At 46.5% G+C, this 21,407-nt stretch overlaps 1 protein-coding gene across 7 annotated transcripts in view; it reads left to right on the forward strand.

Annotated features, from left to right (window-relative positions):
- Positions 1-21,407, forward strand: part of LOC140901721 (uncharacterized) — a 49,613-nt gene that overhangs the window by 21,005 nt on the left and 7,201 nt on the right. For 3 of the 7 annotated variants that reach the window (XR_012155942.1, XM_073321058.1, XM_073321057.1), the window contains exon 3: positions 6,339-6,421. Coding sequence is in view for 4 of the 7 variants with exons in the window: in XM_073321058.1 (XP_073177159.1) it covers positions 6,339-6,421 (83 nt within the window). In the remaining 3 variants the exon portion in view is untranslated. Of the gene's footprint in view, positions 1-6,338; positions 6,422-10,121; positions 10,249-21,003; positions 21,091-21,407 lie in introns of those variants that run through there. The other 4 variants (XM_073321059.1, XM_073321060.1, XM_073321061.1 and 1 more) reach the window with 3 other exon arrangements.

A 21,407-nucleotide genomic window follows, 5' to 3' on the forward strand; every position in this document is an offset into this window, starting at 1 on the left:
TGAACAGAAATGTTCCCCACTGTTAGCCACGGGGAGGGGGGAGGTTTGAGGGGGTAGCCACTCGGTAGGGGGAGGCAAAATGCGACCTTGTAACGAAAGCGCATGTGCTATGTATGTACAGTTAACAGCAAGGTTTACCCTGAAAGAGTGTAGCCACTGTTTTATAAAATGTCTTTTTAAATACCGCTGTCCCTTTTTTTTTCTCCACCAGCTGCATGTGTTTCAATGATCACAGGATCTTCTCCTTCCCAGAGGCTAGTGAAGATTAGAAAGAAAAAAAACGCACTCGTGATGAAATGTTCTCTGAGCTCATGCTGTCCTCCCACACTGACAGAGCACAGACGAATGCGTGGAGGCAAATAATGTCAGAGTGCAGGAAAGTACAAAATGACAGGGAGGAGAGGTGGTGGGCTGAAGAGAGTAAGTGGTGGGCTGAAGAGAGTAAGTGGTGGGCTGAAGACAGGGCTGAAGCGCAAATGTGGCGGCAGCGTGATGAGAGGAGGCAGGATTCAGTGCTGAGGCTGCTGGAGGACCAAACCAGTATGCTCCAGTGTATGGCTGAGCTGCAACAAAGGCAGCTGGAGCACAGACTGCCACTACAGCACCTGTGTAACCAACACCCTCCTCCCCAAGTTCCATAGCCTCCACACCCAGATGCCCAAGAACACGGTGGGGGGGCCACCGGCCAACCAGCCACTCTGCCACAGAGGATTGCCCAAAAAAAGAAGGCTGGCATTCAATAAATTTTAAAGTTGTAAACTTTTAAAGTGCTGTTTGGCATTTTCCTTCCCTCCTCCACCACCCCTCCTGGGCTACCTTGGTAGTCATCCCCCTATTTGTGTGATGAATGAATAAAGAATGCATGAATGTGAAGCAACAATGACTTTATTGCCTCTGCAAGCAATGATTAAAGGGAGGAGGGGAGGGTGGTTAGCTTGCAGGGAAGTAGAGTGAACCAAGGGGCGGTGGGTTTCATCAAGGAGAAACAAAGAGAACTTTCACACCGTAGCCTGGCCAGTCATGAAACTGGTTTTCAAAGCTTCTTTGATGCGTACCATGCCCTCCTGTGCTCTTCTAACTGTCCTGGTGTCTGGCTGCGCATAACCAGCAGCCAGGCGATTTGCCTCAACCTCCCACGCTGCCATAAACGTCTCCCCCTTACTCTCACAGATATTGTGGAGCACACAGCAAGCAGTAATAACAGTGGGAATATTGGTTTCGCTGAGGTCTAAGCGAGTCAGTAAACTGCGCCAGCGCGCCTTTAAACGTCCAAATGCACGTTCTACCACCATTCTGCACTTGCTCAGCCTGTAGTTGAACAGCTCCTGACTACTGTCCAGGCTGCCTGTGTACGGCTTCATGAGCCATGGCATTAAGGGGTAGGCTGGGTCCCCAAGGATACATACAGGCATTTCAACATTCCCAACCGTTATTTTCTGGTCTGGGAATAAAGTCCCTTCCTGCAGCTTTTGAAACAGACCAGAGTTCCTGAAGATGCAAGCGTCATGTACCTTTCCCGGCCATCCCACGGTGATGTTCGTGAAACGTCCGTTGTGATCCACCAGAGCTTGCAGCACTATTGAAAAGTACCCCTTGCGGTTTATGTACTCGCCGGCTTGGTGCTCTGGTGCCAAGATAGGGATATGGGTTCCGTCTATAGCCCCACCACAGTTAGGGAATCCCATTGCAGCAAAGCCATCCACTATGACCTGCACATTTCCCAGGGTCACTACCCTTGATATCAGCAGATCTTTGATTGCGTGGGCTACTTGCATCACAGCAGCCCCAACAGTAGACTTGCCCTCTCCAAATTGATTCCCAACTGACCGGTAGCTGTCTGGCGTTGCAAGCTTCCACAGGGCTATCGCCACTCGCTTCTCAACTGTGAGGGCTGCTCTCATCTTGGTATTCATGCGCTTCAGGGCAGGGGAAAGCAAGTCACAAAGTTCCATGAAAGTGCCCCTATGCATGCGAAAGTTTCGCAGCCACTGGGAATCATTCCAGACCTGCAACACTATGCGGTCCCACCAGTCTGTGCTTGTTTCCCGAGCCCAAAATTGGCGTTCCACAGCATGAACCTGCCCCATTAGCACCATGATGCATGCATTGGCAGGGCCCATGCTTTCAGAGAAATCTGTGTCTGTGTCCTGATCACTCACTTGACCGCGCTGACATCGCCTCCTCGCCCGGTATCACTCTGCCAGGTTCTGGTGCTGCATATACTGCTGGATAATGCGTTTGGTGTTTAATGTGCCAAAGTGAGCTGAGCGGCCTCCATGCTTGCCTTGGTATGGCGTCCGCACAGAAAAAAGGCGCGGAACGATTGTCTGCCGTTGCTCTGACGGAGGGAGGGGCGACTGACAACATGGTTTACCGGGTTGGCTTCAGGGAGCTAAAATCAACAAAGGGGGTGGCTTTACATCAAGGAGTATTTCAGGCAGGACTTCACGGAGGGTTCCAATAAGAAATGGTGCACCTAAGTTATTGTTCTCATTGGAACAATGAGGTTAGTCTGGCCTCTGATTGATACATGGCTAGATTTACCTCGCTGCACCTTCTCTGTGAGTGACTGCAGTGTGACCTAGAGGAATGAGTCCCCTAGACAGGGGAGGGGAGGAAGCAAATGAGTACAAAACAAATCTGGTCTATTTCTTATTTTGATCCACTCCATCTATCTTTTACATCTTTGGCTGGCAGCAGACGGTGCAGAAGGACTGCATGCCATCCACATCTCATGGCTGCCCGGCAGAAGATGATGCAATAGGACTGCTAGCAATCCATATCGCCTGCCTGCTCACCATAAGACGGTTCAATAGGACTGACTGCAGGACTAAAGACAATGACCTGGTCGAGTCACTCCAGATTTAGTCCCTGCGCCCATGTCTGCCCAGGCGCTCCTGGCCGACGTGGCCAGGAGCACCTCGGACATGACGAGGACGGCTACCAGTCGTACTGTACCGTCTGCTGCCACAAGGCAAGGGGTTGATGCTGCTGTGTAGCAATGCAGTACCACGTCTGCCAGCACCCAGGAGACATACGGTGACAGTGAGCTGAGCGGGCTCCATGCTTGCCGTGGTATGGCATCTGCACAAGTAACTCAGGAAAAAAGGCGCGAAACGATTGTCTTCCCTTGCTTTCACGGAGGGAGGGAGGGAATGGGGGCCTGACAATATGTACCCAGAACCACCCGTGACAATGTTTTAGCCCCATCAGGCATTGGGATCTCAACCCAGAATTCCAATGGGCAGCGGAGACTGCGGGAACTGTGGGATAGCTACCCACAGTGCAACACTCCGGAAGTCGACGCTAGCCTCGGTACTGTGGAAGCACTCCGCTGAGTTAATGCACTTAATGCACTTAGAGCATTTTCTGTGGGGACACACACATACTCGAATATATAAAACCGATTTCTAAAATAACGACTTCTATAAATTCGACCTGATTTCGTAGTGTAGACATACCCTAAGATTTGTTTAAAAGGAAATGAGAGTTGTTTACAGAGTTAAAGCAGGTAATCATATAGATGCAGAAGAGTTACAGTCTTAAATTTCGAAAGGTAATAGAAGCTTCTATAATAAGCAAGTTCTATATATTCTTTAGAACTAACCCAGGCTAAGCAGCTGGGGATCTCTTGCTTATGCCTTGAAACTTTGCCCCTGGGAGTCCAAGCAGCATACAGATAATCAGTTCCTTCTACATGAGTTTTTTTATCCCCTTCCTGCCATGTGCTCTGAGCTGCAAACTCAGCTAAGGGGAAGTCAAGAGCACAACAGTCTTTTGCCGTCTTTAACATCCCATAATGCTCTGTCTGCTGTTGATGGACCTTTCCTCCCAGGCAGGGTGTAATCCATTTTGTTGCCAACCAGCACTTCACGTAGGTAGAGTCTCTCTCCTGTCTGGTGATTGACAGAGCCACAGAGGCTCACAATGCAACTAGTCAGATATTAACCGAGGCAGCAACTCACAAGTATTCCATAAAGTCTAAACACATTCTTATAACCCTAATGCCTGTTTTAACAATACTAACACAGGTGAGCCAGACTGATTCCAGCTCTGCGTTTGTCCATGTTCAGTTAAGACATGGGGGCTTTTGCAAGAGCTAACACTTTATCTGCCAGTGTCACAGGCAGGATGGGCAGGGATGGTGTCTCTAGCCTCTGTTTGCCAGAAGCTGGTACGGGTGTCAGGGGATGGATCACTTGATGATTACTTGTTCTGTTCATTCCCTCTGGGGGGCCTGGCATTGGCCACTGAGCTAGATGGACCATTGGTCTGATGCAGTGGGATGTTCTTGTGTTCAGTCTCTATCAGGAGTATCTACTCATTTGGACTCACTGGGGAGTCACAGAAAGAAACAAGGTGTGCTGAGGCAAGAAGATCGAGGGATGTGATTGTCCCCTCTATTCGACTTTGGTGAGGGCTCATCTGGAGTACTGTGTCCAGTTTTGGGCCCCACACTACAAGAAGGATGTGAAAAATTGGAAAGCGTCCAGTGGAGGGCAACAAAAATGATTAGGGGACTGGAAACATGACTTCTGAGGAGAGGCTGAGGGAACTGGGATTGTTTAGTCTGCAGAAGAAAAGCATGAGGTGGGGTTTGATAGCTGCTTTCAACTACCTGAAAGGGGGTTCCAAAGAGGATGGATCTAGACTGTTCTCAGTGGTAGCAGATGACAGAACAAGGAGTAATGGTCTCAAGTTGCAGTAGGGAAGGTTTAAGTTGGAGATTAGGAAAACCTTTTTCACTAGGAGGGTGGTGAAACACTGGAATGGGTTACCTAGGGAGGTGATGGAATCTCTTTCCTTTGAGGTTTTTAATGTCAGGCTTGACAAAGCCCTGGCTGGGAGGATTTAGTTGGGGATTGGCCCTGCTTTGAGCAGGGGGTTGGACTAGATGATCTCCTGAGGTCCCTTCCAACCCTGATATTCTATGATTCTATGAAGAAGTCCCAGTCTCAGAGCCCCTGGGGTCACACTTGCCAAAAGCTAAAACAAGGCCTCATCCCATGAAAGGGGGCACTCCCAGAAGAGACTGTACAAAGGCTGGAGCATCAAACAACTTTGTCCCCAAGGCAGCTGTCTCAGGTTTACAATGAGAGGGAGAATCCCCCAAAGTGACTCCTTTGGTTCATAGAATCATAGAACTGGAAGGGACCTTGACAGGTCATCTAGTCCAGTCACCTGCACTCAAGGCAGACTAAGTATTATCTAGACCAGTGCTACCCAAAGTGGTGGTCTGCGGACCGGTGCCAATCTGCGTGCAATTGGGGGAAAAAAAATTGCTGGTCCCCCACATCGGATAGCTTGAGAAGCACTGATCTAGACCATCACTGACAGGTGTTTGACCAGCGTGCTCTTAAAAATCCCCAATGATGGCGATTCCACAACCTCCCTAGGCAATTTATTCCAGTGCTTAACCACTCTGACAGGAAGTTTTTCCTATTGTCCAATTTAAGCCACCCTTGCTGCAATTTAAGGCCATTGCTTCTTGTCCTATCCTCAGAGGTTAATAAGAACAATTTTTCTCCCTCCTCCTTGTAACAACCTTTTATGTACTTGAAAACTGTGATCATGTCCTCTCTGTCTTCTTTTCCCCAGACTGAACAAACCCAATTTTTTTCAATCTTCCCTCTTCGATCATGTTTTCTAGACCTTTAATCACTTTTTGTTGCTCTTTTCTGGACTTTCTCCAATTTGTCCACGTCTTTCCTGAAATGTGGCGCCCAGAACTGGACACAATATTCCAGTTGAGGCCTACTCAGTGTGGAGTAGAGAAGAAGAATTACTTCTCATGTCTTGCTTACAACACTCCTACTAATACATCCCAGAATGATGTTTGCTTTTTTTGTAACACTGTTGACTCATATTTAGCTTGTGGTCCACTATGACCACCAGATCCCTTTCCGCAGTACTCCTTCCAAGGCAGTTATTTCCCATTTTGTATGTGTGCAACTGATTGTTCCTTCCTAAGTGGAGTACTTTGTATTTGTCCTTATTGAATTTCATCCTATTTACTTCAGACCGTTTCTCCAGTTTGTTCAGATCATTTTGAATTTTAATCCTATCCCCCAAAGCACTTGAAACCACTCCGAGCTTGGTATCGTCCGCAAACTTTATAAGTGTAACACACTCTGTTACTGGGAGGGTTTGACCATGTCTCAGGGTTACACCCTGGTGGGAGGGAGCTAGGCCTGAACTGGAATAAGGTCACTCTGTGCTTCACAGTGTGGTAGAAACTAGAATGTCCATTAGCAGGGAAAAATCCAAGGGGAATCGGCTTGTGGAATGGACAAAAGCTCCATCTGAATTCTTTCACATAGATCTTCTTACCCTCGCAGGCTACAGAATAACATCTGCGTTTCACTCCAGATCATCCCATCCTCCCAGGGAGAAGGAAATGGCTGCAATGGAGCTGGCTCAGGTAACGGATTATCAGGGAGCTGGTGGTGGGTTCTGCTTGGAGGGAGAGGAGCAGTAAATGCATAGGAAGTTGGGAGCTGCTAGAGGTGGTGGGAGGCAGGAAATATCTAGGGTGGAGAAAAGGAGGGGACAGGATGTGACAAACCTGCTGAGACTTGTGTAATCTAGGTTGCAATGGGTTGTCACCCCCAGGGTGCAGTCTTGGGGGCTTCTGGGAACCGCTGTGCCCTCTAACCCTCAAGCTGGGCTGGCCCTTCTCACACTGCTTTGCTGGAGATGCAGCCAGCCTCTCTAGGCCCTGTTATCACCCAACACAACAGCAGCTGGCGCCATATACCCAACTAAGCTACCTGAGTGCGTTACCTAAGCCACTCAAGGACAGATAGAAGACAACAGCCAATTTCCCAGCTCCCCAACTTTGCACACCTGCTGTAGTATAAATCCAGAATTATACCATCTTATAGTTCACAGGGATCTGTATAATGTAAGCTCATTAATATAGTTCGCCTTCCCCTGGATATGGGAAAGATATGTAGAACAAGCTTGTGCTAACCAAGCTGAGATTTTCCCCAGACACTTCACTCAAAATACACAGATTAAGATAAAGCATAAAACAAGTTTATTAACTACAGAAAGATAGATTTTAAGTGATAACAAACAGATCAAAGCAGATTACTTAGCAAATAACCAAAAATTCAAACTAAGCCCAACATACTAGATGGATAGAATTTGGATTAGCAATTTCTCACCCTGACTGATGATACAAGCAGTCCATCAAGTTTCAATACACAAGCTAGAAATCCCTTTACCCTGGGACCAGCACTTCCCCCAGTTCAGTCTTTGTTCCTCAGATGTTTCCAGTTCTCTTGTGTGGGGAATGAGGCCAAGAGATGATGTCACACCCAACCTTGTGGCTTTTCCATATGTCAGGAACCCTTTGTTCCAAACTCAATTCCTAGTCCACTTTGTGGAAAAATACAGATACCAAAATGGAGTTCAGTGTCATGTGATCTGGTCACATGACCTAGCATACCCTGCTGAGTCATGGTAGCCATGATTCATAGGCTGGCTGAAACATTCACAGGAAGGCTAAGGTCTTCCATGGTCCATTGTCTTTGTTGATGAGCCATCACCACTGTCTTGCTTCTTCATTGTTGTACCTTAAAGGCTAGTTGTGGGTGTTACCCAGAGTAAGCACATTTGAAATACAGATACAGAGTCAATATCCATAACTTCAGATACAAAGATGATACAGGCACACAAATAGGATAATCCTATTCAGCAAATCGTAACTTTTCCAATAACACTGCACATGACGCATCTTGCACAAAATGCATCATAATTATGTCCAAATCATACTATAATCCTACCACTATGCTGAATATGGGGTGTAGTGTCAGATAGGGCGTAATTTCAAGGCACAGGAGTTGGGAATGGAACTTCCCCTCTTTGTGGAACAGGAAATAACCCTCCAGCCAGGGCTGAAAAAACTTCCCAGATTCCCAGTGCTGGAACCTGAATCTACTGACACTTCATTAGTTACCACCACCCCCAGTCTGTGTGGCAACTGCAACCTTTATCAGTGATGGTTTTCTACAGTAAATCCTCACTTAACGTTGTAGTTATGTTCCTGAAAAATGCAACTTTAAGTGAAATGGTGTTAAACTAATCCAATTTTCCCATAAGATTTAATGTAAATGCCGGGAGTTAGGTTCCAAGGAAATTTTTTTGGGGCAGACAAAAGGCATTATGTACAGCTGTTTGGCAGCGCTTAGGACTTTCTGGGAAGGAGAGGGAGGAGTGGAGACACAGCGCTTCCCCGCTCCTCCCTGTCCCTCTCAGAAAGTCCTAAGTGCCACCAAACAGCTGTTTGGTGGTGGGGGAAGCGCTGGGAAGGATGGGGAGGAGGCGGAGAAGAGGAACTTATGCATTGCTCTCCTGTAAAGTCGCTGCTCTTCCTCGAAATCTTACATGCAGTGCACAGAGCAGGCAGCCAAACGATGGTATAAGGGAGCATTGCACAACTTTAAACGAGCATGTTCCCTAATTGAGCAGCGACGTAACTTTGAAACAACGTTAAGTGGGAGGACGTTAAGTGAGGAGTTACTGTATTCTCTTCTAGGTCATTGATAAGAATGTTAAATAGCAGAGGGCCAAGAACCAATCCTTGCGGGAACCCGCTAGAAATAAATCCATTCGACCATGATTCCCCCTTTACAATCACAGTTTTTAATCTATTTAATGTATGCCGTTTTTATTATGTATCATTCTAGTTTTCTAGTCAAAATATTGTGCTGAACGAAGTCATATACCTTACAGAAGTATATTACATCAATACTATTAGCTGCAACGAAACTTTTTATCTTATCCAATAATGATACCTTTATTAATGGGTACTAATTATATTACCCTCCTTTAATTCTTTATTAATGAAATCCAGTATCGGCTGATCAGACTTGCCCAGTATCGATGTCAGACTAACACTCTTATAATTAGCTGGGTCATCTCTTTTACACTTTTTAAATATTGGCACAGCATTAGCTTTATTCCCAGTCTTCTGGAATTTCCCCAGTGTTCCAAGTCCTAATTTAAAATCAACATTAACAATCCACCATGCTCCTCCACCAGGTCTTTTAAAACTTTTGGATACAAGTTATCTGGACCCGCTGATTTAAACATGTCTAACTTTAATAGCTACTGTTTAACGTCCTCATGAGTTATTGTTGGAATGGAAAGAATGTCGTCGTCAACATCTTATGATATGAGTACATCATCTGCTTTTCTCCAAATCCAGGAGAGAAATATTTATTGAACACTTTTACCTCTTCTGCGTTATTTTTGATAATTCTGCCATTTCCATCTATTTACCACTACCATTGTTAGGATTAATTTTGTACTTTAAAAGCTTCCTTCTTATTTTATTGATTGGTCATTGATTTGCTGATAGCTTCCCTTATCAATTTTCTACAATTCTGACCTAACTTTTATAGATTCATAGATATTAAGGTCAGAAGGGACCATTATGATCATCTAGTCTGACCTCCTGCACAACGCAGGCCACCGAATCTCACCCACTAACTCCTGCAATAAACCTCTCACCTATGTCTGAGCTACCGAAGTCCTCAAATCATGGTTTAAAGACTTCGAGGTGCAGAGAATCTTCCAGCAAGTGACCCGTGCCCCATGCTACAGAGGAAGGTGAAAAACCCACAGGGACTCTTCCAATCTGCCTTGTAGGAAAATTCCTTCCCGACCCCAAATATGGCGATCAGCTGAACCCTGAGCATGTGGGCAAGATTCACCAGCCAGATACCCAGGAAAGAATTCTGTGTAGTAACTCAGATCCCACCACTTTTCTTTACTATTGACATCCCCTTTCTTCCATATATTTTATTTGGAGAGTGTTGGGATTCCTAACAGGGAGCCACCAGCAGTGTCCATAGATAGTCCCATCTCCTATATCAAGCTCTGGCTAGTAGGTATGTGATAAATGTGAAGACCCTGCCTCTGTCTGTCAGCTGGCAGACACAAAGGTTCTTTCTTTCTACCCTCTGATGCCTCCTGGTTGCTGTAAGCAAGGTGGGGTGGGACTGTTAACATGTGCCTCCCAGACCTTCCATTTACCTGGTCCTGCTGTTCCATGAATAGTGGGGCTGTCACTGGGGTAGCAGGTACTGAGTGTTGGACTCTTGCTCTTTCAGGGGCCGGTGACTTTCGAGGAGGTGGCTGTGGATTTCACCAGGGAAGAGGGGGCTCTGCTGGACCCCACTCAGAGATCCCTCTACAGGGATGTCATGCAGGAGAACTATGAGTCAGTGGTCTTGCTGGGTAAGGAGTCCTGTCCCCTCGGTTATTCGAAGCTGTGGGGTCTCTAAAGAACCTGAGTAGTAGTAACTTTATACCTTTATTCATCCTACAAGTTTTGACAAGTTTCCTTGCCCCCTTTTTTGCCTTATCCCCCACTCACTAGTATAATTTTTGGACATGTGCCTTTTTGGTGCCATCAGTCATTTTAAAATTGCATTTAATGTATCCTTATTGGATACATTAATAACTATAGCTTTCATGCCTTCCTCATTTTAAGAAGAAAATATGTTGCCTGTAGAATTCTAAGTTAAGTAAATAGGTGTATGACTCTGTTACGATGCTGGTTCTGGTGGGACCCAACTGAGAGTGCCAATTCAGGACAAATTGCTTAAAGCAGGGCAGTTACAGCCCAAGGCTGGGGTTTTCCCACCTCTAAGGCAAACCAAACCAAACTAGCCAGACAGAAAGGACTTTGGTTTTACCCCACTGGCTAACAACAAGTCACACAAGCAATTTCCTTAGACACTCCAGTTTCCCAGTATTGTGACAGATTTCTGTCAGCAGTCTGTCTGAGCCGTCGGGTGATCAGGCTGAGGCCACAGAATCGTTAAGGGAGGAGATGACGGAACACATCAGGTGTCTAAATTTTTAAACTTTATTGATAAAATTTAAGGTCAGGCTTGACAAAGCCCTGGCTGGGATGATTTAACTGGGAATTGGTCCTGCTTTGAGCAGGGGGTTGGACTAGATGACCTTCTGGGGTCCCTTCCAACCCTGATATTCTATGATTCTATGATAAAATAATAAAATAACAGCGGAGAGTGCTGGAAATGCTTCTATGTTACTCGAAGGAAGGAAGAGTTAGTGCCCCAAGCCCTAACCCACTTTCATACTCACATACGCCCGACCCAAAGCTGGCCAAGCCTGGGTTTAACGTAAGAAGAAGAGTGGGGGAAGGGTGGACAGGAGTGCTGTCCTGGGGCCAGGTCATCCAAGGATTCGCTGTGATCTCCAAGTTGCTCCAGCTCTCAAGAGGGTTTTAAGTCCTGGGCTCCTTGTGCGGGGTGCTTCGTTCAGGGACCTCTGCTCCTGGTGCCCTCTGTGTCAGTCCAAACCAGCTTTCCATGGTGTCTTCAGCTTTCTCAAAACACCCTCGCTCCAGGGATGCAAGGCTCAATGCCCCTTCTTGCTCTCTCGCCGGTGTTTTCAATCTCTTCAGTCTTAGACCTTGTTTTCTTCTTTCCTGGCCTCGCTGCCTTGTAGGTCTGTGCAGTTGGGGTTTTCTTTCTCATGGCTGCTTGGGCACATTCACGCCCCTGTCTTTCTTGGCTGTCAGCCAAGTCTTGGCTGTGAGCAGCGTCGTTGGGCTGGGGCCAGTGTCATATCATTGGACTGAGCTTGCTAGCTGCAGTGTTGTGTTAACCCGTTCTCTTCTCTCTTTCTCCTTCCCCCTTTGGCCTCTTGCAGCCTGCAAAAGAATCTTCCACTCCCCACTCACACCTTTGACCATCCCCAAAATGCTTTGCGATGCTTGCAACAGTGTTAGCAACATGCAGTGCTGATCTGCCTTCCCCATGGGAATCCCTGAGGTTGTGACAGTATCACCACCAGAGCCACTCATTGTGGGGATAAATGGTTATGAAAACCAATACCCCAGTAAAAGAAAAAAGGTTCTCTAGATCTCAAAGGGCCAAGCCTCAGACCCAGGTCTATATACAAATCAGATCTTACTCACAAATCATGCTGTTGCCAATCCTTTAGAATCTAAAATCTAAAGATTTATTTATAAAAGGAAAAAGATATAGATGAGAGCAAGAATTGGTTAAATGAAATTAATTACATACATAATAGCAAAGTTCTTAGTTCAGGCTTGTAGCAGTGATGGAATAAACTGCAGGTTAAAATCAAGTCTCGGAGGACATCCACAGCTGGGATGGATCATCAGTCCTTTGTGTAGAGCTTCCATTTGTAGCAAAGTCCCTCCAGAGGTAAGAAGCAGGATTGAAGACAAGATGGAGGAGCTGCAGCAGCTTTTTATAGTCTCTTGCCATGTGGTCATTCTTTCTTTGTCCCAAGACAAGCTGTCCATCACATGGCCTGGAAAAACCTCAAGAGTTCTGTTCATACACCTGTCCCTGCATACCTTGCTGCTTCACAAGGTGTATCTGCCTTCTCTCAACGGGTTAGTTGTAAAGCTGGTGGTCCTTAATGGGCCACCCAGCAGGCTGGGCAGAGCTGACCCCAACTTGTCTGGGGTGTCACCCAGAAGCATAGCATAAGTTTGAAATACAGACAGTATAGAGCCAATATTCATAACTTCAACTACAATTTGATTCACATATATAGACAGTATAAACATAACCAGCAAATCATAATTTTCCCACAGACACCTCACACAACAACCTTTGTACCATATTTTCTGCAAATATATAACAGTGGTTGCAATAGTGATCTGTACAGTTACTGATTCTGTCAATAACATCACAGACTTATGCATAGCTTGTGTGACAGTCAGATGAGCTCCTCTTTTGATAGAAGAATGTATAATGCTGCCATTTGGGACCCCATGGGTGAGGGGAGGAGAAGAGGGGGAGTAGATCATTTTTGGGTGCCAGGACTTGGGGAGGGTGTGTGCAGGATTAGAGCTAAGAAGCAGCAGGGAGGGATGAGGTAGTGAGAGATGGGGAGAACATAAGAACAGCCATACTGGGTCAGCCCAGAGGTCCATGAAGCCCAGTATCCTGTCTTCTGACAGTGGCCAATGGCAGGTGCCCCAAAGGGAATGAACAGACAGGTTATCATCAAGTGATCTATGCCCTGTCACCCAATCCCAGTTTCTGGCAAACAGAGGCTAGGGACACCATTCCTGCCCATCCTGGCTAATAGGGGGGGAACACAAGAAGCTCCCAAGGTGCTGGGAGGTGGTGCCGGCTGAGCGTAATGGGAAGAAGGGGAGGGGAGTGTGGAGAAAGAGCACCCGGGAGGTGGCCTGGGTGCATCAGTGGGAGGGAGGAGAGTTTGGGATCTAGAGCTGTGGGGGATCCCAGACCTTTAACCCCAAATCCTTACCCAAGCCTTGTTGCTTTAGACCCTACACTCCAGTTTTATTTCTGTTCAGTTTCTCTTCATTATACATTTTTTCCTTAAAAACATCTAAGCAAGGAGATTCTGCCACCTCCTAGGTAACCCATTCCAGTGCTTCACCACCCTCCCAGTGAAAACATTTTTCCTAATATCCAACCTAGACCTCCCCCACTGCAACTTGAGACCACTGCTCCTTGTTCTGTCATCTGTTACAACTGAGAACAGTCTAGATCCATCGTCTTTGGAACCCCCTTTCAGGTTGTTGAAAACAGCTATCAAATCCCCCCTCATTCTTCTCTTCAGCAGACTAAACAATCCCAGTTCTTCCTGCTCCCAAAAACATAACGAGTCCATGTATGCTTCCCAGTTCCCTCAGCCTCTCCTCATAAATCATGTGCTCCAGCCCCCTAATAATTTTTGTTGCCCTCTGCTGGACTCTTTCCAATTTTTCCACATCCTTCTTGTAGTGTGGGGCCCAAAACTGGACACAGTACTCCAAATAAGGCCTCACCAATGCCGAATAGAGGGGAACGATCTCATCCCTTGATCTGCTGGCAATGCTCCTACTTATACAGCTCAAAATGCTGTTAGCCTTCTTGGCAACAAGGGCACACTGTTGACTCATCCAGCTTCTTGTTCACTGTAACCCCTACATCCTTTTCCGCAGAACTGCTGCCTAGCCATTCGGTCCCTAGTCTGTAGCACTGCATGGGATTCTTCCGTCCTAAATGCAGGACTCTGCACTTGTCCTTGTTGAACCTCATCAGATTTCTTTTGGCCCAATCCTCTAATTTGTCTGGGTCTCTCTGCATCCTATCCCTGCCTTCCAGCGTATCTACCACTCCTCCCAGTTTACTGTCATCTGCAAACTTGCTGAGGGTGCAATCCACGCCATCTTCCAGATCATTTATGAAGATATTGAACAAAACCGGCCTGAGGACCGACCCTTGGGGCACTCCGCTTGATACCGGCTGCCAACTAGACATGGAGCTATTGATCACTACCCGTTGAGCCCGACAATCTAGCCAGATTTCTATCCATCTTATAGTCCATTCATCCACCCCATACTACTTTAACTTGCTGGCAAGAATACTTTGGGAGCTGTATCGAAAGCTTTGCTAAAGGCAAGGAATAACACGTCCACTGCTTTTCCCCTCATCCACAGAGCCAGTTATCTCGTCATAAAGGCAATTAGATTAGTCAGGCATGACTTGCCCTTGGTGAATGCATGTTGACTGTTCCTGATCACTTTCCTCTCCTCAAAGTGCTTCAAAATTGATTCCTTGAGGACCTGCTCCATGATTTTTCCAGGGACTGAGGTGAGGCTGACTGGCCTGTAGTTCCCCGGATCCTCCTCCTTCCCTTTTTTAAAGATGGGCACTACATTATCCTTTTTCCAGAACCTCCCCTGATCGCCATTAGGTTTCAAAGACCATGGCCAATGGCTCTGCAATCACATCCGCCAACTCCTTTAGCACCGTCCGATGCCGTGCATCCGGTCCCATGGAGTTGCGCTCGTCCAGCTCCTTGCCCCTCCATGCATGTTCCGAGGTAATAAGCAATACTCTGATAATGACATTTTACCTCTAGCATGTATAAAATTGCCCACAAGACATGAGACTAGGTCATAGATCATAAAATCACATCAGAGTCAACAGGAGTGAGCGTTTGGAGAGTGTGTTCTCCCCCACCCACCCATCTTTCCCCCATCTGCAGCAGCTGCAAGCTGTCTTCCCTCCAGGCTCCTTAGATCTTTGAACCTGTTCCTCCCGAGGTTGCGTGGCCCAGTTCTTCTTTCTTACATTCTCCTTTTCCGGAATAATTAGAGGCTGTTGCTCCTGAATTTTATTGTTTAATTACCCAGCCTTCTCCACACACTGGGGGAGTTTAATTGTCCTTCCCATTACACCTTAGTCACTGTGCCTGCCCCATGAGGCATTGCAAACCCTTCCCAAATCACCCTGCGGCCAGGTGCTTGGTGGGATAGCTACCACAATGCACTGCTCTCTTTGCTGTTGCAAGAGCTGCTAATGTGGATGCGCTCCACCCTCACGAGGAGCACAGGGTGGGGACACAACCGCAGTTTAATTTCAGCGCTTTAATAAAAGTGGTATGATTTGTGCAGAAACTTGCCAGTGTAGACGTTCCCGAAGGCAATTCAAAAGTCTCTCACACCACAAGTTCCAACAGTCTGACTGGCTGAATCTTTCAGTCAGGATCCCTCCCCAGTCCAGTGCTGCTTCCTTTGTTCTTTATTCCCCAAAATGTGCTTTTGCGATGTCACAGTTCTGGGGTAGCTAAGCTTTAGACCTGCCTCTATGGTCTGCTTAAGGAATGCCCTCTCAAGTATCAGGCCTCTAGCCAGCCCCTCTCTATGGGTAGGGACCCACATGCCTCTACTTTTTGATCAGGGTTTGAGGATTGCAGCTTGTCCTCCACTGTGTTCACTGGACTAATGTCCAGTTCTTGTGCTTCGCTTTCTCTCCAAGGGCTGTGAGCAGTTGGTGTGTGATAGAGGTAGGAATTTTGGAGATACTTGTAGGATGCCAATACACACCTCAGTTTCCCTCTGTTATTGGTATTGCTATGATTATAAAGAGCAGGAGACATGAGGTGTTTTGTCACGTAACTGTCATGGGGTGATATGAATGGGTCATTAAGGACTGGCTGGGACCAACCTACATCAATGGAATACCCGACAGAGACAAGGGAATAATTTTCACCTGTCCATGGGAGGATTTCCGCTTGGCTGAGTGAAGCATACATGGACTTGTTATGTTTTTGGGAGCAGGAAGAACTGGGCTCGCAGATGCAGGGAGCTCTACTGGAGTGAAGACAAATGGACAGGCACAGTGAAAGGAAACCAAAATGTTTTCTACAGCAGCATGGCTCAAGGGCAGTGGCCAGTATAGACTATATTGTCTTCTTTGCTTCCCAGTGCTAATCTAAGGACTTTCCAATGGTGTGTTTTGGTTGACTAATAAACCCTGCTGTGTTTTATGTCTGCCCAGTGTCACAGCAAAAACTTGACAGGTTTCAGAGTAACAGCCGTGTTAGTCTGTATTCGCAAAAAGAAAAGGAGTACTTGTGGCACCTTAGAGACTAACCAATTTATTTGAGCATGAGCTTTCGTGAGCTACAGCTCACTTCATCGGATGCATGCCGTGGAAACTGCAGCAGACTTTATTTATATACAGAGAATATGAAAAAATACCTCCTCCCACCCCACTGTCCTGCTGGTAATAGCTTATCTAAAGTGATCATCAGGTGGGCCATTTCCAGCACAACCTGAGAAAACCTGGATTTGTGCTGGAAATGGCCCACCTGATGATCACTTTAGATAAGCTATTACCAGCAGGACAGTGGGGTGGGAGGAGGTATTTTTTCATATTCTCTGTGTATAAATAAAGTCTGCTGCAGTTTCCACGGCATGCATCCGATGAAGTGAGCTGTAGCTCACGAAAACTCATGCTCAAATAAATTGGTTAGTCTCTAAGGTGCCACAAGTACTCCTTTTCTTTTAGCAAAAACTTGCTGAGGTGCATTGAAGCATGCGTGAGGAACAGTCTCTGAACAGCAGTGTGGTTCAGCTGGACCTGCTGGGCAGAGCTCACAGGTTGGAATAGGAGTGTTGAAGCCATAGGCTTAGTCTCAGGTGTTGAAGCTACATGGCCCATCCTTGTGAAAGAGTGGGACGCCTTGGAGGTCTAGTGCACTCAAGGGGCACCTCCCAAGGACTGTTTAAAAGCCAGGGCATTGCACAGGTCCTGTGGATCCATGACAATGTGCCAGAGGTTAACCCTTATGGGGAAAAGATATAAAACAAGAAAATGATCTAAATTCATATTTACCATTGCCCCCTCCTCAGCCCTCATGGGAATCCCTGTTCGGTTCCAAAGTGTATTAGAACCTTCCTTAAAGGCTTACCTCTTAGTTATCAGGTCATGTCAGTTTTGTTAGAGGGCTTTCCCTTCACCCTCCCACTTCCCTGGTTCTTGTCACGTAGACAGGAAGAAGCAAAAGACCAGAAGTCGGGAAGTGCAGATAATGCAATGTTTATTGGGGTTAGTTTCCAAGCAAGCATATTCCGAAGCCTTTCACACTAGTCGAGCTTATCTCTGTATGCTGATAGTCTGTTCCCCAGTGTTCCCTCCCCAGCTCCGACGCTGCAGAGCATTTACCTAGCATCCCCCTTGCCAGCTCTGACGCCGCAGAGCCTTGCCTGTGTCCCTGTTCCCGTTTCACCCCTTAACACACATGATTCCAATTTCCCTTCCCCCTCCTGATTGACCCCAGTTTATATAGTAATATTCTCAGCTATATCTTAACCAATCATTTTACTGAAATTTAACAAACCAGTTCTAACATAGTGTAACATAATTCTCTAACCAATTATATCCCACTACCCTAATTAACTTACACCTAGCAACGTTAATTATACAGCTGACAGAAACAATTAGAGAACCAGACTGATTAATAATGTAAAAGTGGTGGCCATAAATATAAAACAATACAGAAATGAGGGTTTCACAACCATTGATAAGTGATTTCTTGCCAGACAGGATGCTATCAAACTAAGTTTTCTTTAATCATCTTAAGATCTGTTTCTTTATCTGGTGGTGATGGGCACTGTCCAGACAGGATCGTCTTCCTAACAGCCCAATACAACCTTATTTCAATGTGACTGGTTTGGGATGTGAGGATGTGACCCTACGCTTCCCAGCTTATGGCTGCCCCTGCTGTTTAGCCAAAGGCCTTAGCCTAACAACAATGCCTCAGACTATCCTAGTGAGAGAAGGCCCATACATAGGCAGAGTGTGATTTTTATTCTTTGTTTTTATACCCCTGTAACTAGCTAAGTGATTAAAAATACAGTAACTCCTCACTTAATGTTGTAGTTATGTTCCTGAAAAATGCAACTTTAAGTGAAACGATGTTAAGCGAATCCAATTTCCCCATAAGAATTAATGTAAATGGGGGGGTTAGGTTCCAGGGAATTTTTTTTTTTTGCCAGACAAAAGGCATTATATACATTTTAAACAATTTTAAACAAGCAATTTAATACAGGTGTAAGTTTTAAACTATTTTAAAGCTATTTTGGGGGGAGGGATAGCTCAGTGGTTTGAGCATTGGCCTGCTAAACCCAGGCTTGTGAGTTCAATCCTTGAGGGCGGCATTTAGGGATCTGGGGCAAAAATTGGGGATTGGTCCTGCTTTAAGCAGGGGGTTGGACTAGATGATCTCCTGAGGTCCCTTCCAACCCTGATATTCTATGATTCTATGAAAACAACAATTTAATATACAATCATCATTGCTAAGTATGAAGCTTGGTTGAGGTGGTGGAGTCAGAGAGTGGAAGAGGGTGGATTGTCCGGCTGCTCTTCTTGCTGTTCTTGCTGAACTTTCTGAACGCGAAAAAACAAATCTAGAGATTGTTTTGCTTTCCTTTTTTTTTCTTGGTAAATTTCTTTATAGCAAGTCATTAGATGATCAACTCCCCTAATCACTTTGGAGCTGCATTTCCTGTCAAGATCATCATCACTCAGGATTTGCAAGCCAGCCTTAACGTGCCTCTTCTCCGCCCACACCACCTCCTGCTTTCGTCCACACTCTGCATCCTCGCTTCGCCCCCTCCCTTCCCTACCTCCTGCCTGTGGCAGTCAGCTGGTTGCGGCATTCAGGAGAGAGGGGGGAGGAGTAAGGACTCGGCTTGCAGGCTCCCCCACCCTCTCCTGCCTCCTGAATGCTGCAAACCAGCTGATTGCTGCAGGCAGGAGGCAGGGAAAGGTGGGGGAGGCTGCGTGCAGACTCCTTACTCCTCCCCCCTCCCTCCTGCCTCCTGAATGCCACAAACCAGCTAATTGCCACAAGCAGGAGGCGGGGGGAGCAGGGGGAAGGCGCTGATCTGCAGGGTCTGCTGGTGGGCAGGAGGTGCTGGGGGGGCGCATAGGAGAGCTGATAGGGGGGCTGTCAGCTGAGGACAAAGCAGGCAGCTAAATAACGTTATAGCGGAGCATTTCACAACTCTAAATGGAGTATGTTCTGTAGTGGAGCAGGGACGTAAGAGTGAAACAACATTAAGCGAGAGGAAGTTAAGTGGGGAGTTACTGTACACCTAAGTTCTTAAAGTATAGGCTTTACAGGCAGGCCTGAATATCTATATTCTAACAGTGCATTATACCCCCATTTTGTGTCTGTCTTGTCTATTTAGATTGTAAATTCTTCAGGGCATTGGCCATCTACTATTCTCTGTTTGTACTTTGCCTAGCACAATGGGGACCCACTGTTAGTTGGTCCTTAGGCACTAAGGTAATGAATATGATTTATAATAATAACAACTCTCCTGCCACTTTGAGCCAAGGAAGATGGCCTTGGGATCTGAGGATGAGGGGAAAGGAGTGGACGTGTTGTTCCTTGACTTTAGCAAAGCTTTTGACACAGTCTCCCACAGTATTCTTGCCAGCAAGTTAAAGAAGTATGGGCTGGATGAATGCACTATAAGGTGGATAAAAAGTTGGCTAGATTGTCGGGCTCAACAGGTAGTGAACAATGGCTCCATGTCTAGTTGGCAGCCGGCATCAAGTGGAGTGCCCCAAGGGTCGGTCCTTGGGCCGGTTTTGTTCAATATCTTCATAAATGATTTGGAGGATGGCGTGGATTGCACCCTCAGTAAGTTTGCAGATGACACTAAACTGGGAGGAGAGGTAGATAAGCTGGAGGGTAGGGATAGGTTACAGAGGGACCTAGACAAATTAAAGGATTGGGCCAAAAGAAATCTGATGAGGTTCAACAAGGACAAGTGCAGAGTCCTGCACTTAGGACGGAAGAATCCCATGCACCACTACAGACTAGGGACCGAATACCTAGGCAGCAGTTCTGCAGAAAAGGACCTAGGGGTTACAGTGGACAAGGAGCTGGATTTGAGTCAACAGTGTGCCCTTGTTGCCAAGAAGGCCAATGGCATTTTGGGATGTATAAGTAGGGGCATTGCCAGGGGATCGAGGGACGTGATCATTCCCCTCTATTCGACGTTGGTGAGGCCTCATCTGGAGTACTGTGTCCAGTTTTGGGCCCCACACTACAAGAAGGATGTGGAAAAATTGGAAAGCTTCCAGCAGAGGGCAACAAAAATGATTAGGGGACTGGAACACATGACTTATGAGGAGAGGCTGAGGGAACTGGGATTGTTTAGTCTGCAGAAGAGAAGAATGAGGGGGGATTTGATAGCTGCTTTCAACTACCTGAAAGGGGGTTCCAAAGAGGATGGATCTAGACTGTTCTCAGTGGTAGCTGATGACAGAACAAGGACTAATGGTCTCAAGTTGCAGTGCGGGAGCTTTAGGTTGGATATTAAGAAAAACTTTTTCACTAGGAGAGTGGTGAAACAGTGGAATGCGTTACCTAGGGAGGTGGTGCAATCTCCTTCCTTAGAAGTTTTTAAGGTCAGGCTTGACAAAGCCCTGGCTGGGATGATTTAGTTGGGGATTGGCCCTGCTTTGAGCAGGGGGTTGGACTTGATGACCTCCTGAGGTCCCTTCCAATCCTGATGTGACTGCTTAAAAATGGGTTGGGATTAAAACCATGGAATAATCTTTGTGACACATATCCCACAAATTCCACTGACCTCCCTTGTTTTCTTTGCCTGGAGTAGGGTTTCCAGTTTCCAAACCTGGTGTGATCTTGCAGCTGGAACGAGGGGAAGATCTGTGGGTCCCAGACCTCCAGGGCTCTGAGCAAAAAGTGCTCCCAAGAGCTGCCTGCTGGTTTAACCAATTCCAGGTGAGGAATTGTTTAAACCAACTCAAAAACTGTTTGGGAATGCAGGAAACATTTGGGATTCCCTACAAAGAGCCTGTGAGCTCTCCAAGTTCAGGATTGTTCCCTGTAGGCGTGGAATCATTATGGCAGATGTCACCTATTCTGACTTACAACTGGCAGCCCGTCCCTCTCCGATCTCGCTTTCCCCGAGTGTTCTGGTGAGATGCGGACCAAAACTGATCCTTTCCTCTCTCTGAGGAAGGGGTTGGGGAAAATCAGCTCCCACAGGTTTGATCTCTCCCACACATATTTTGGTTTGTTTATCCCCTTCTCCATTC

This window comes from Lepidochelys kempii, chromosome 22 (assembly GCF_965140265.1).
Source record: "Lepidochelys kempii isolate rLepKem1 chromosome 22, rLepKem1.hap2, whole genome shotgun sequence".
Taxonomy (NCBI): domain Eukaryota; kingdom Metazoa; phylum Chordata; order Testudines; family Cheloniidae; genus Lepidochelys; species Lepidochelys kempii.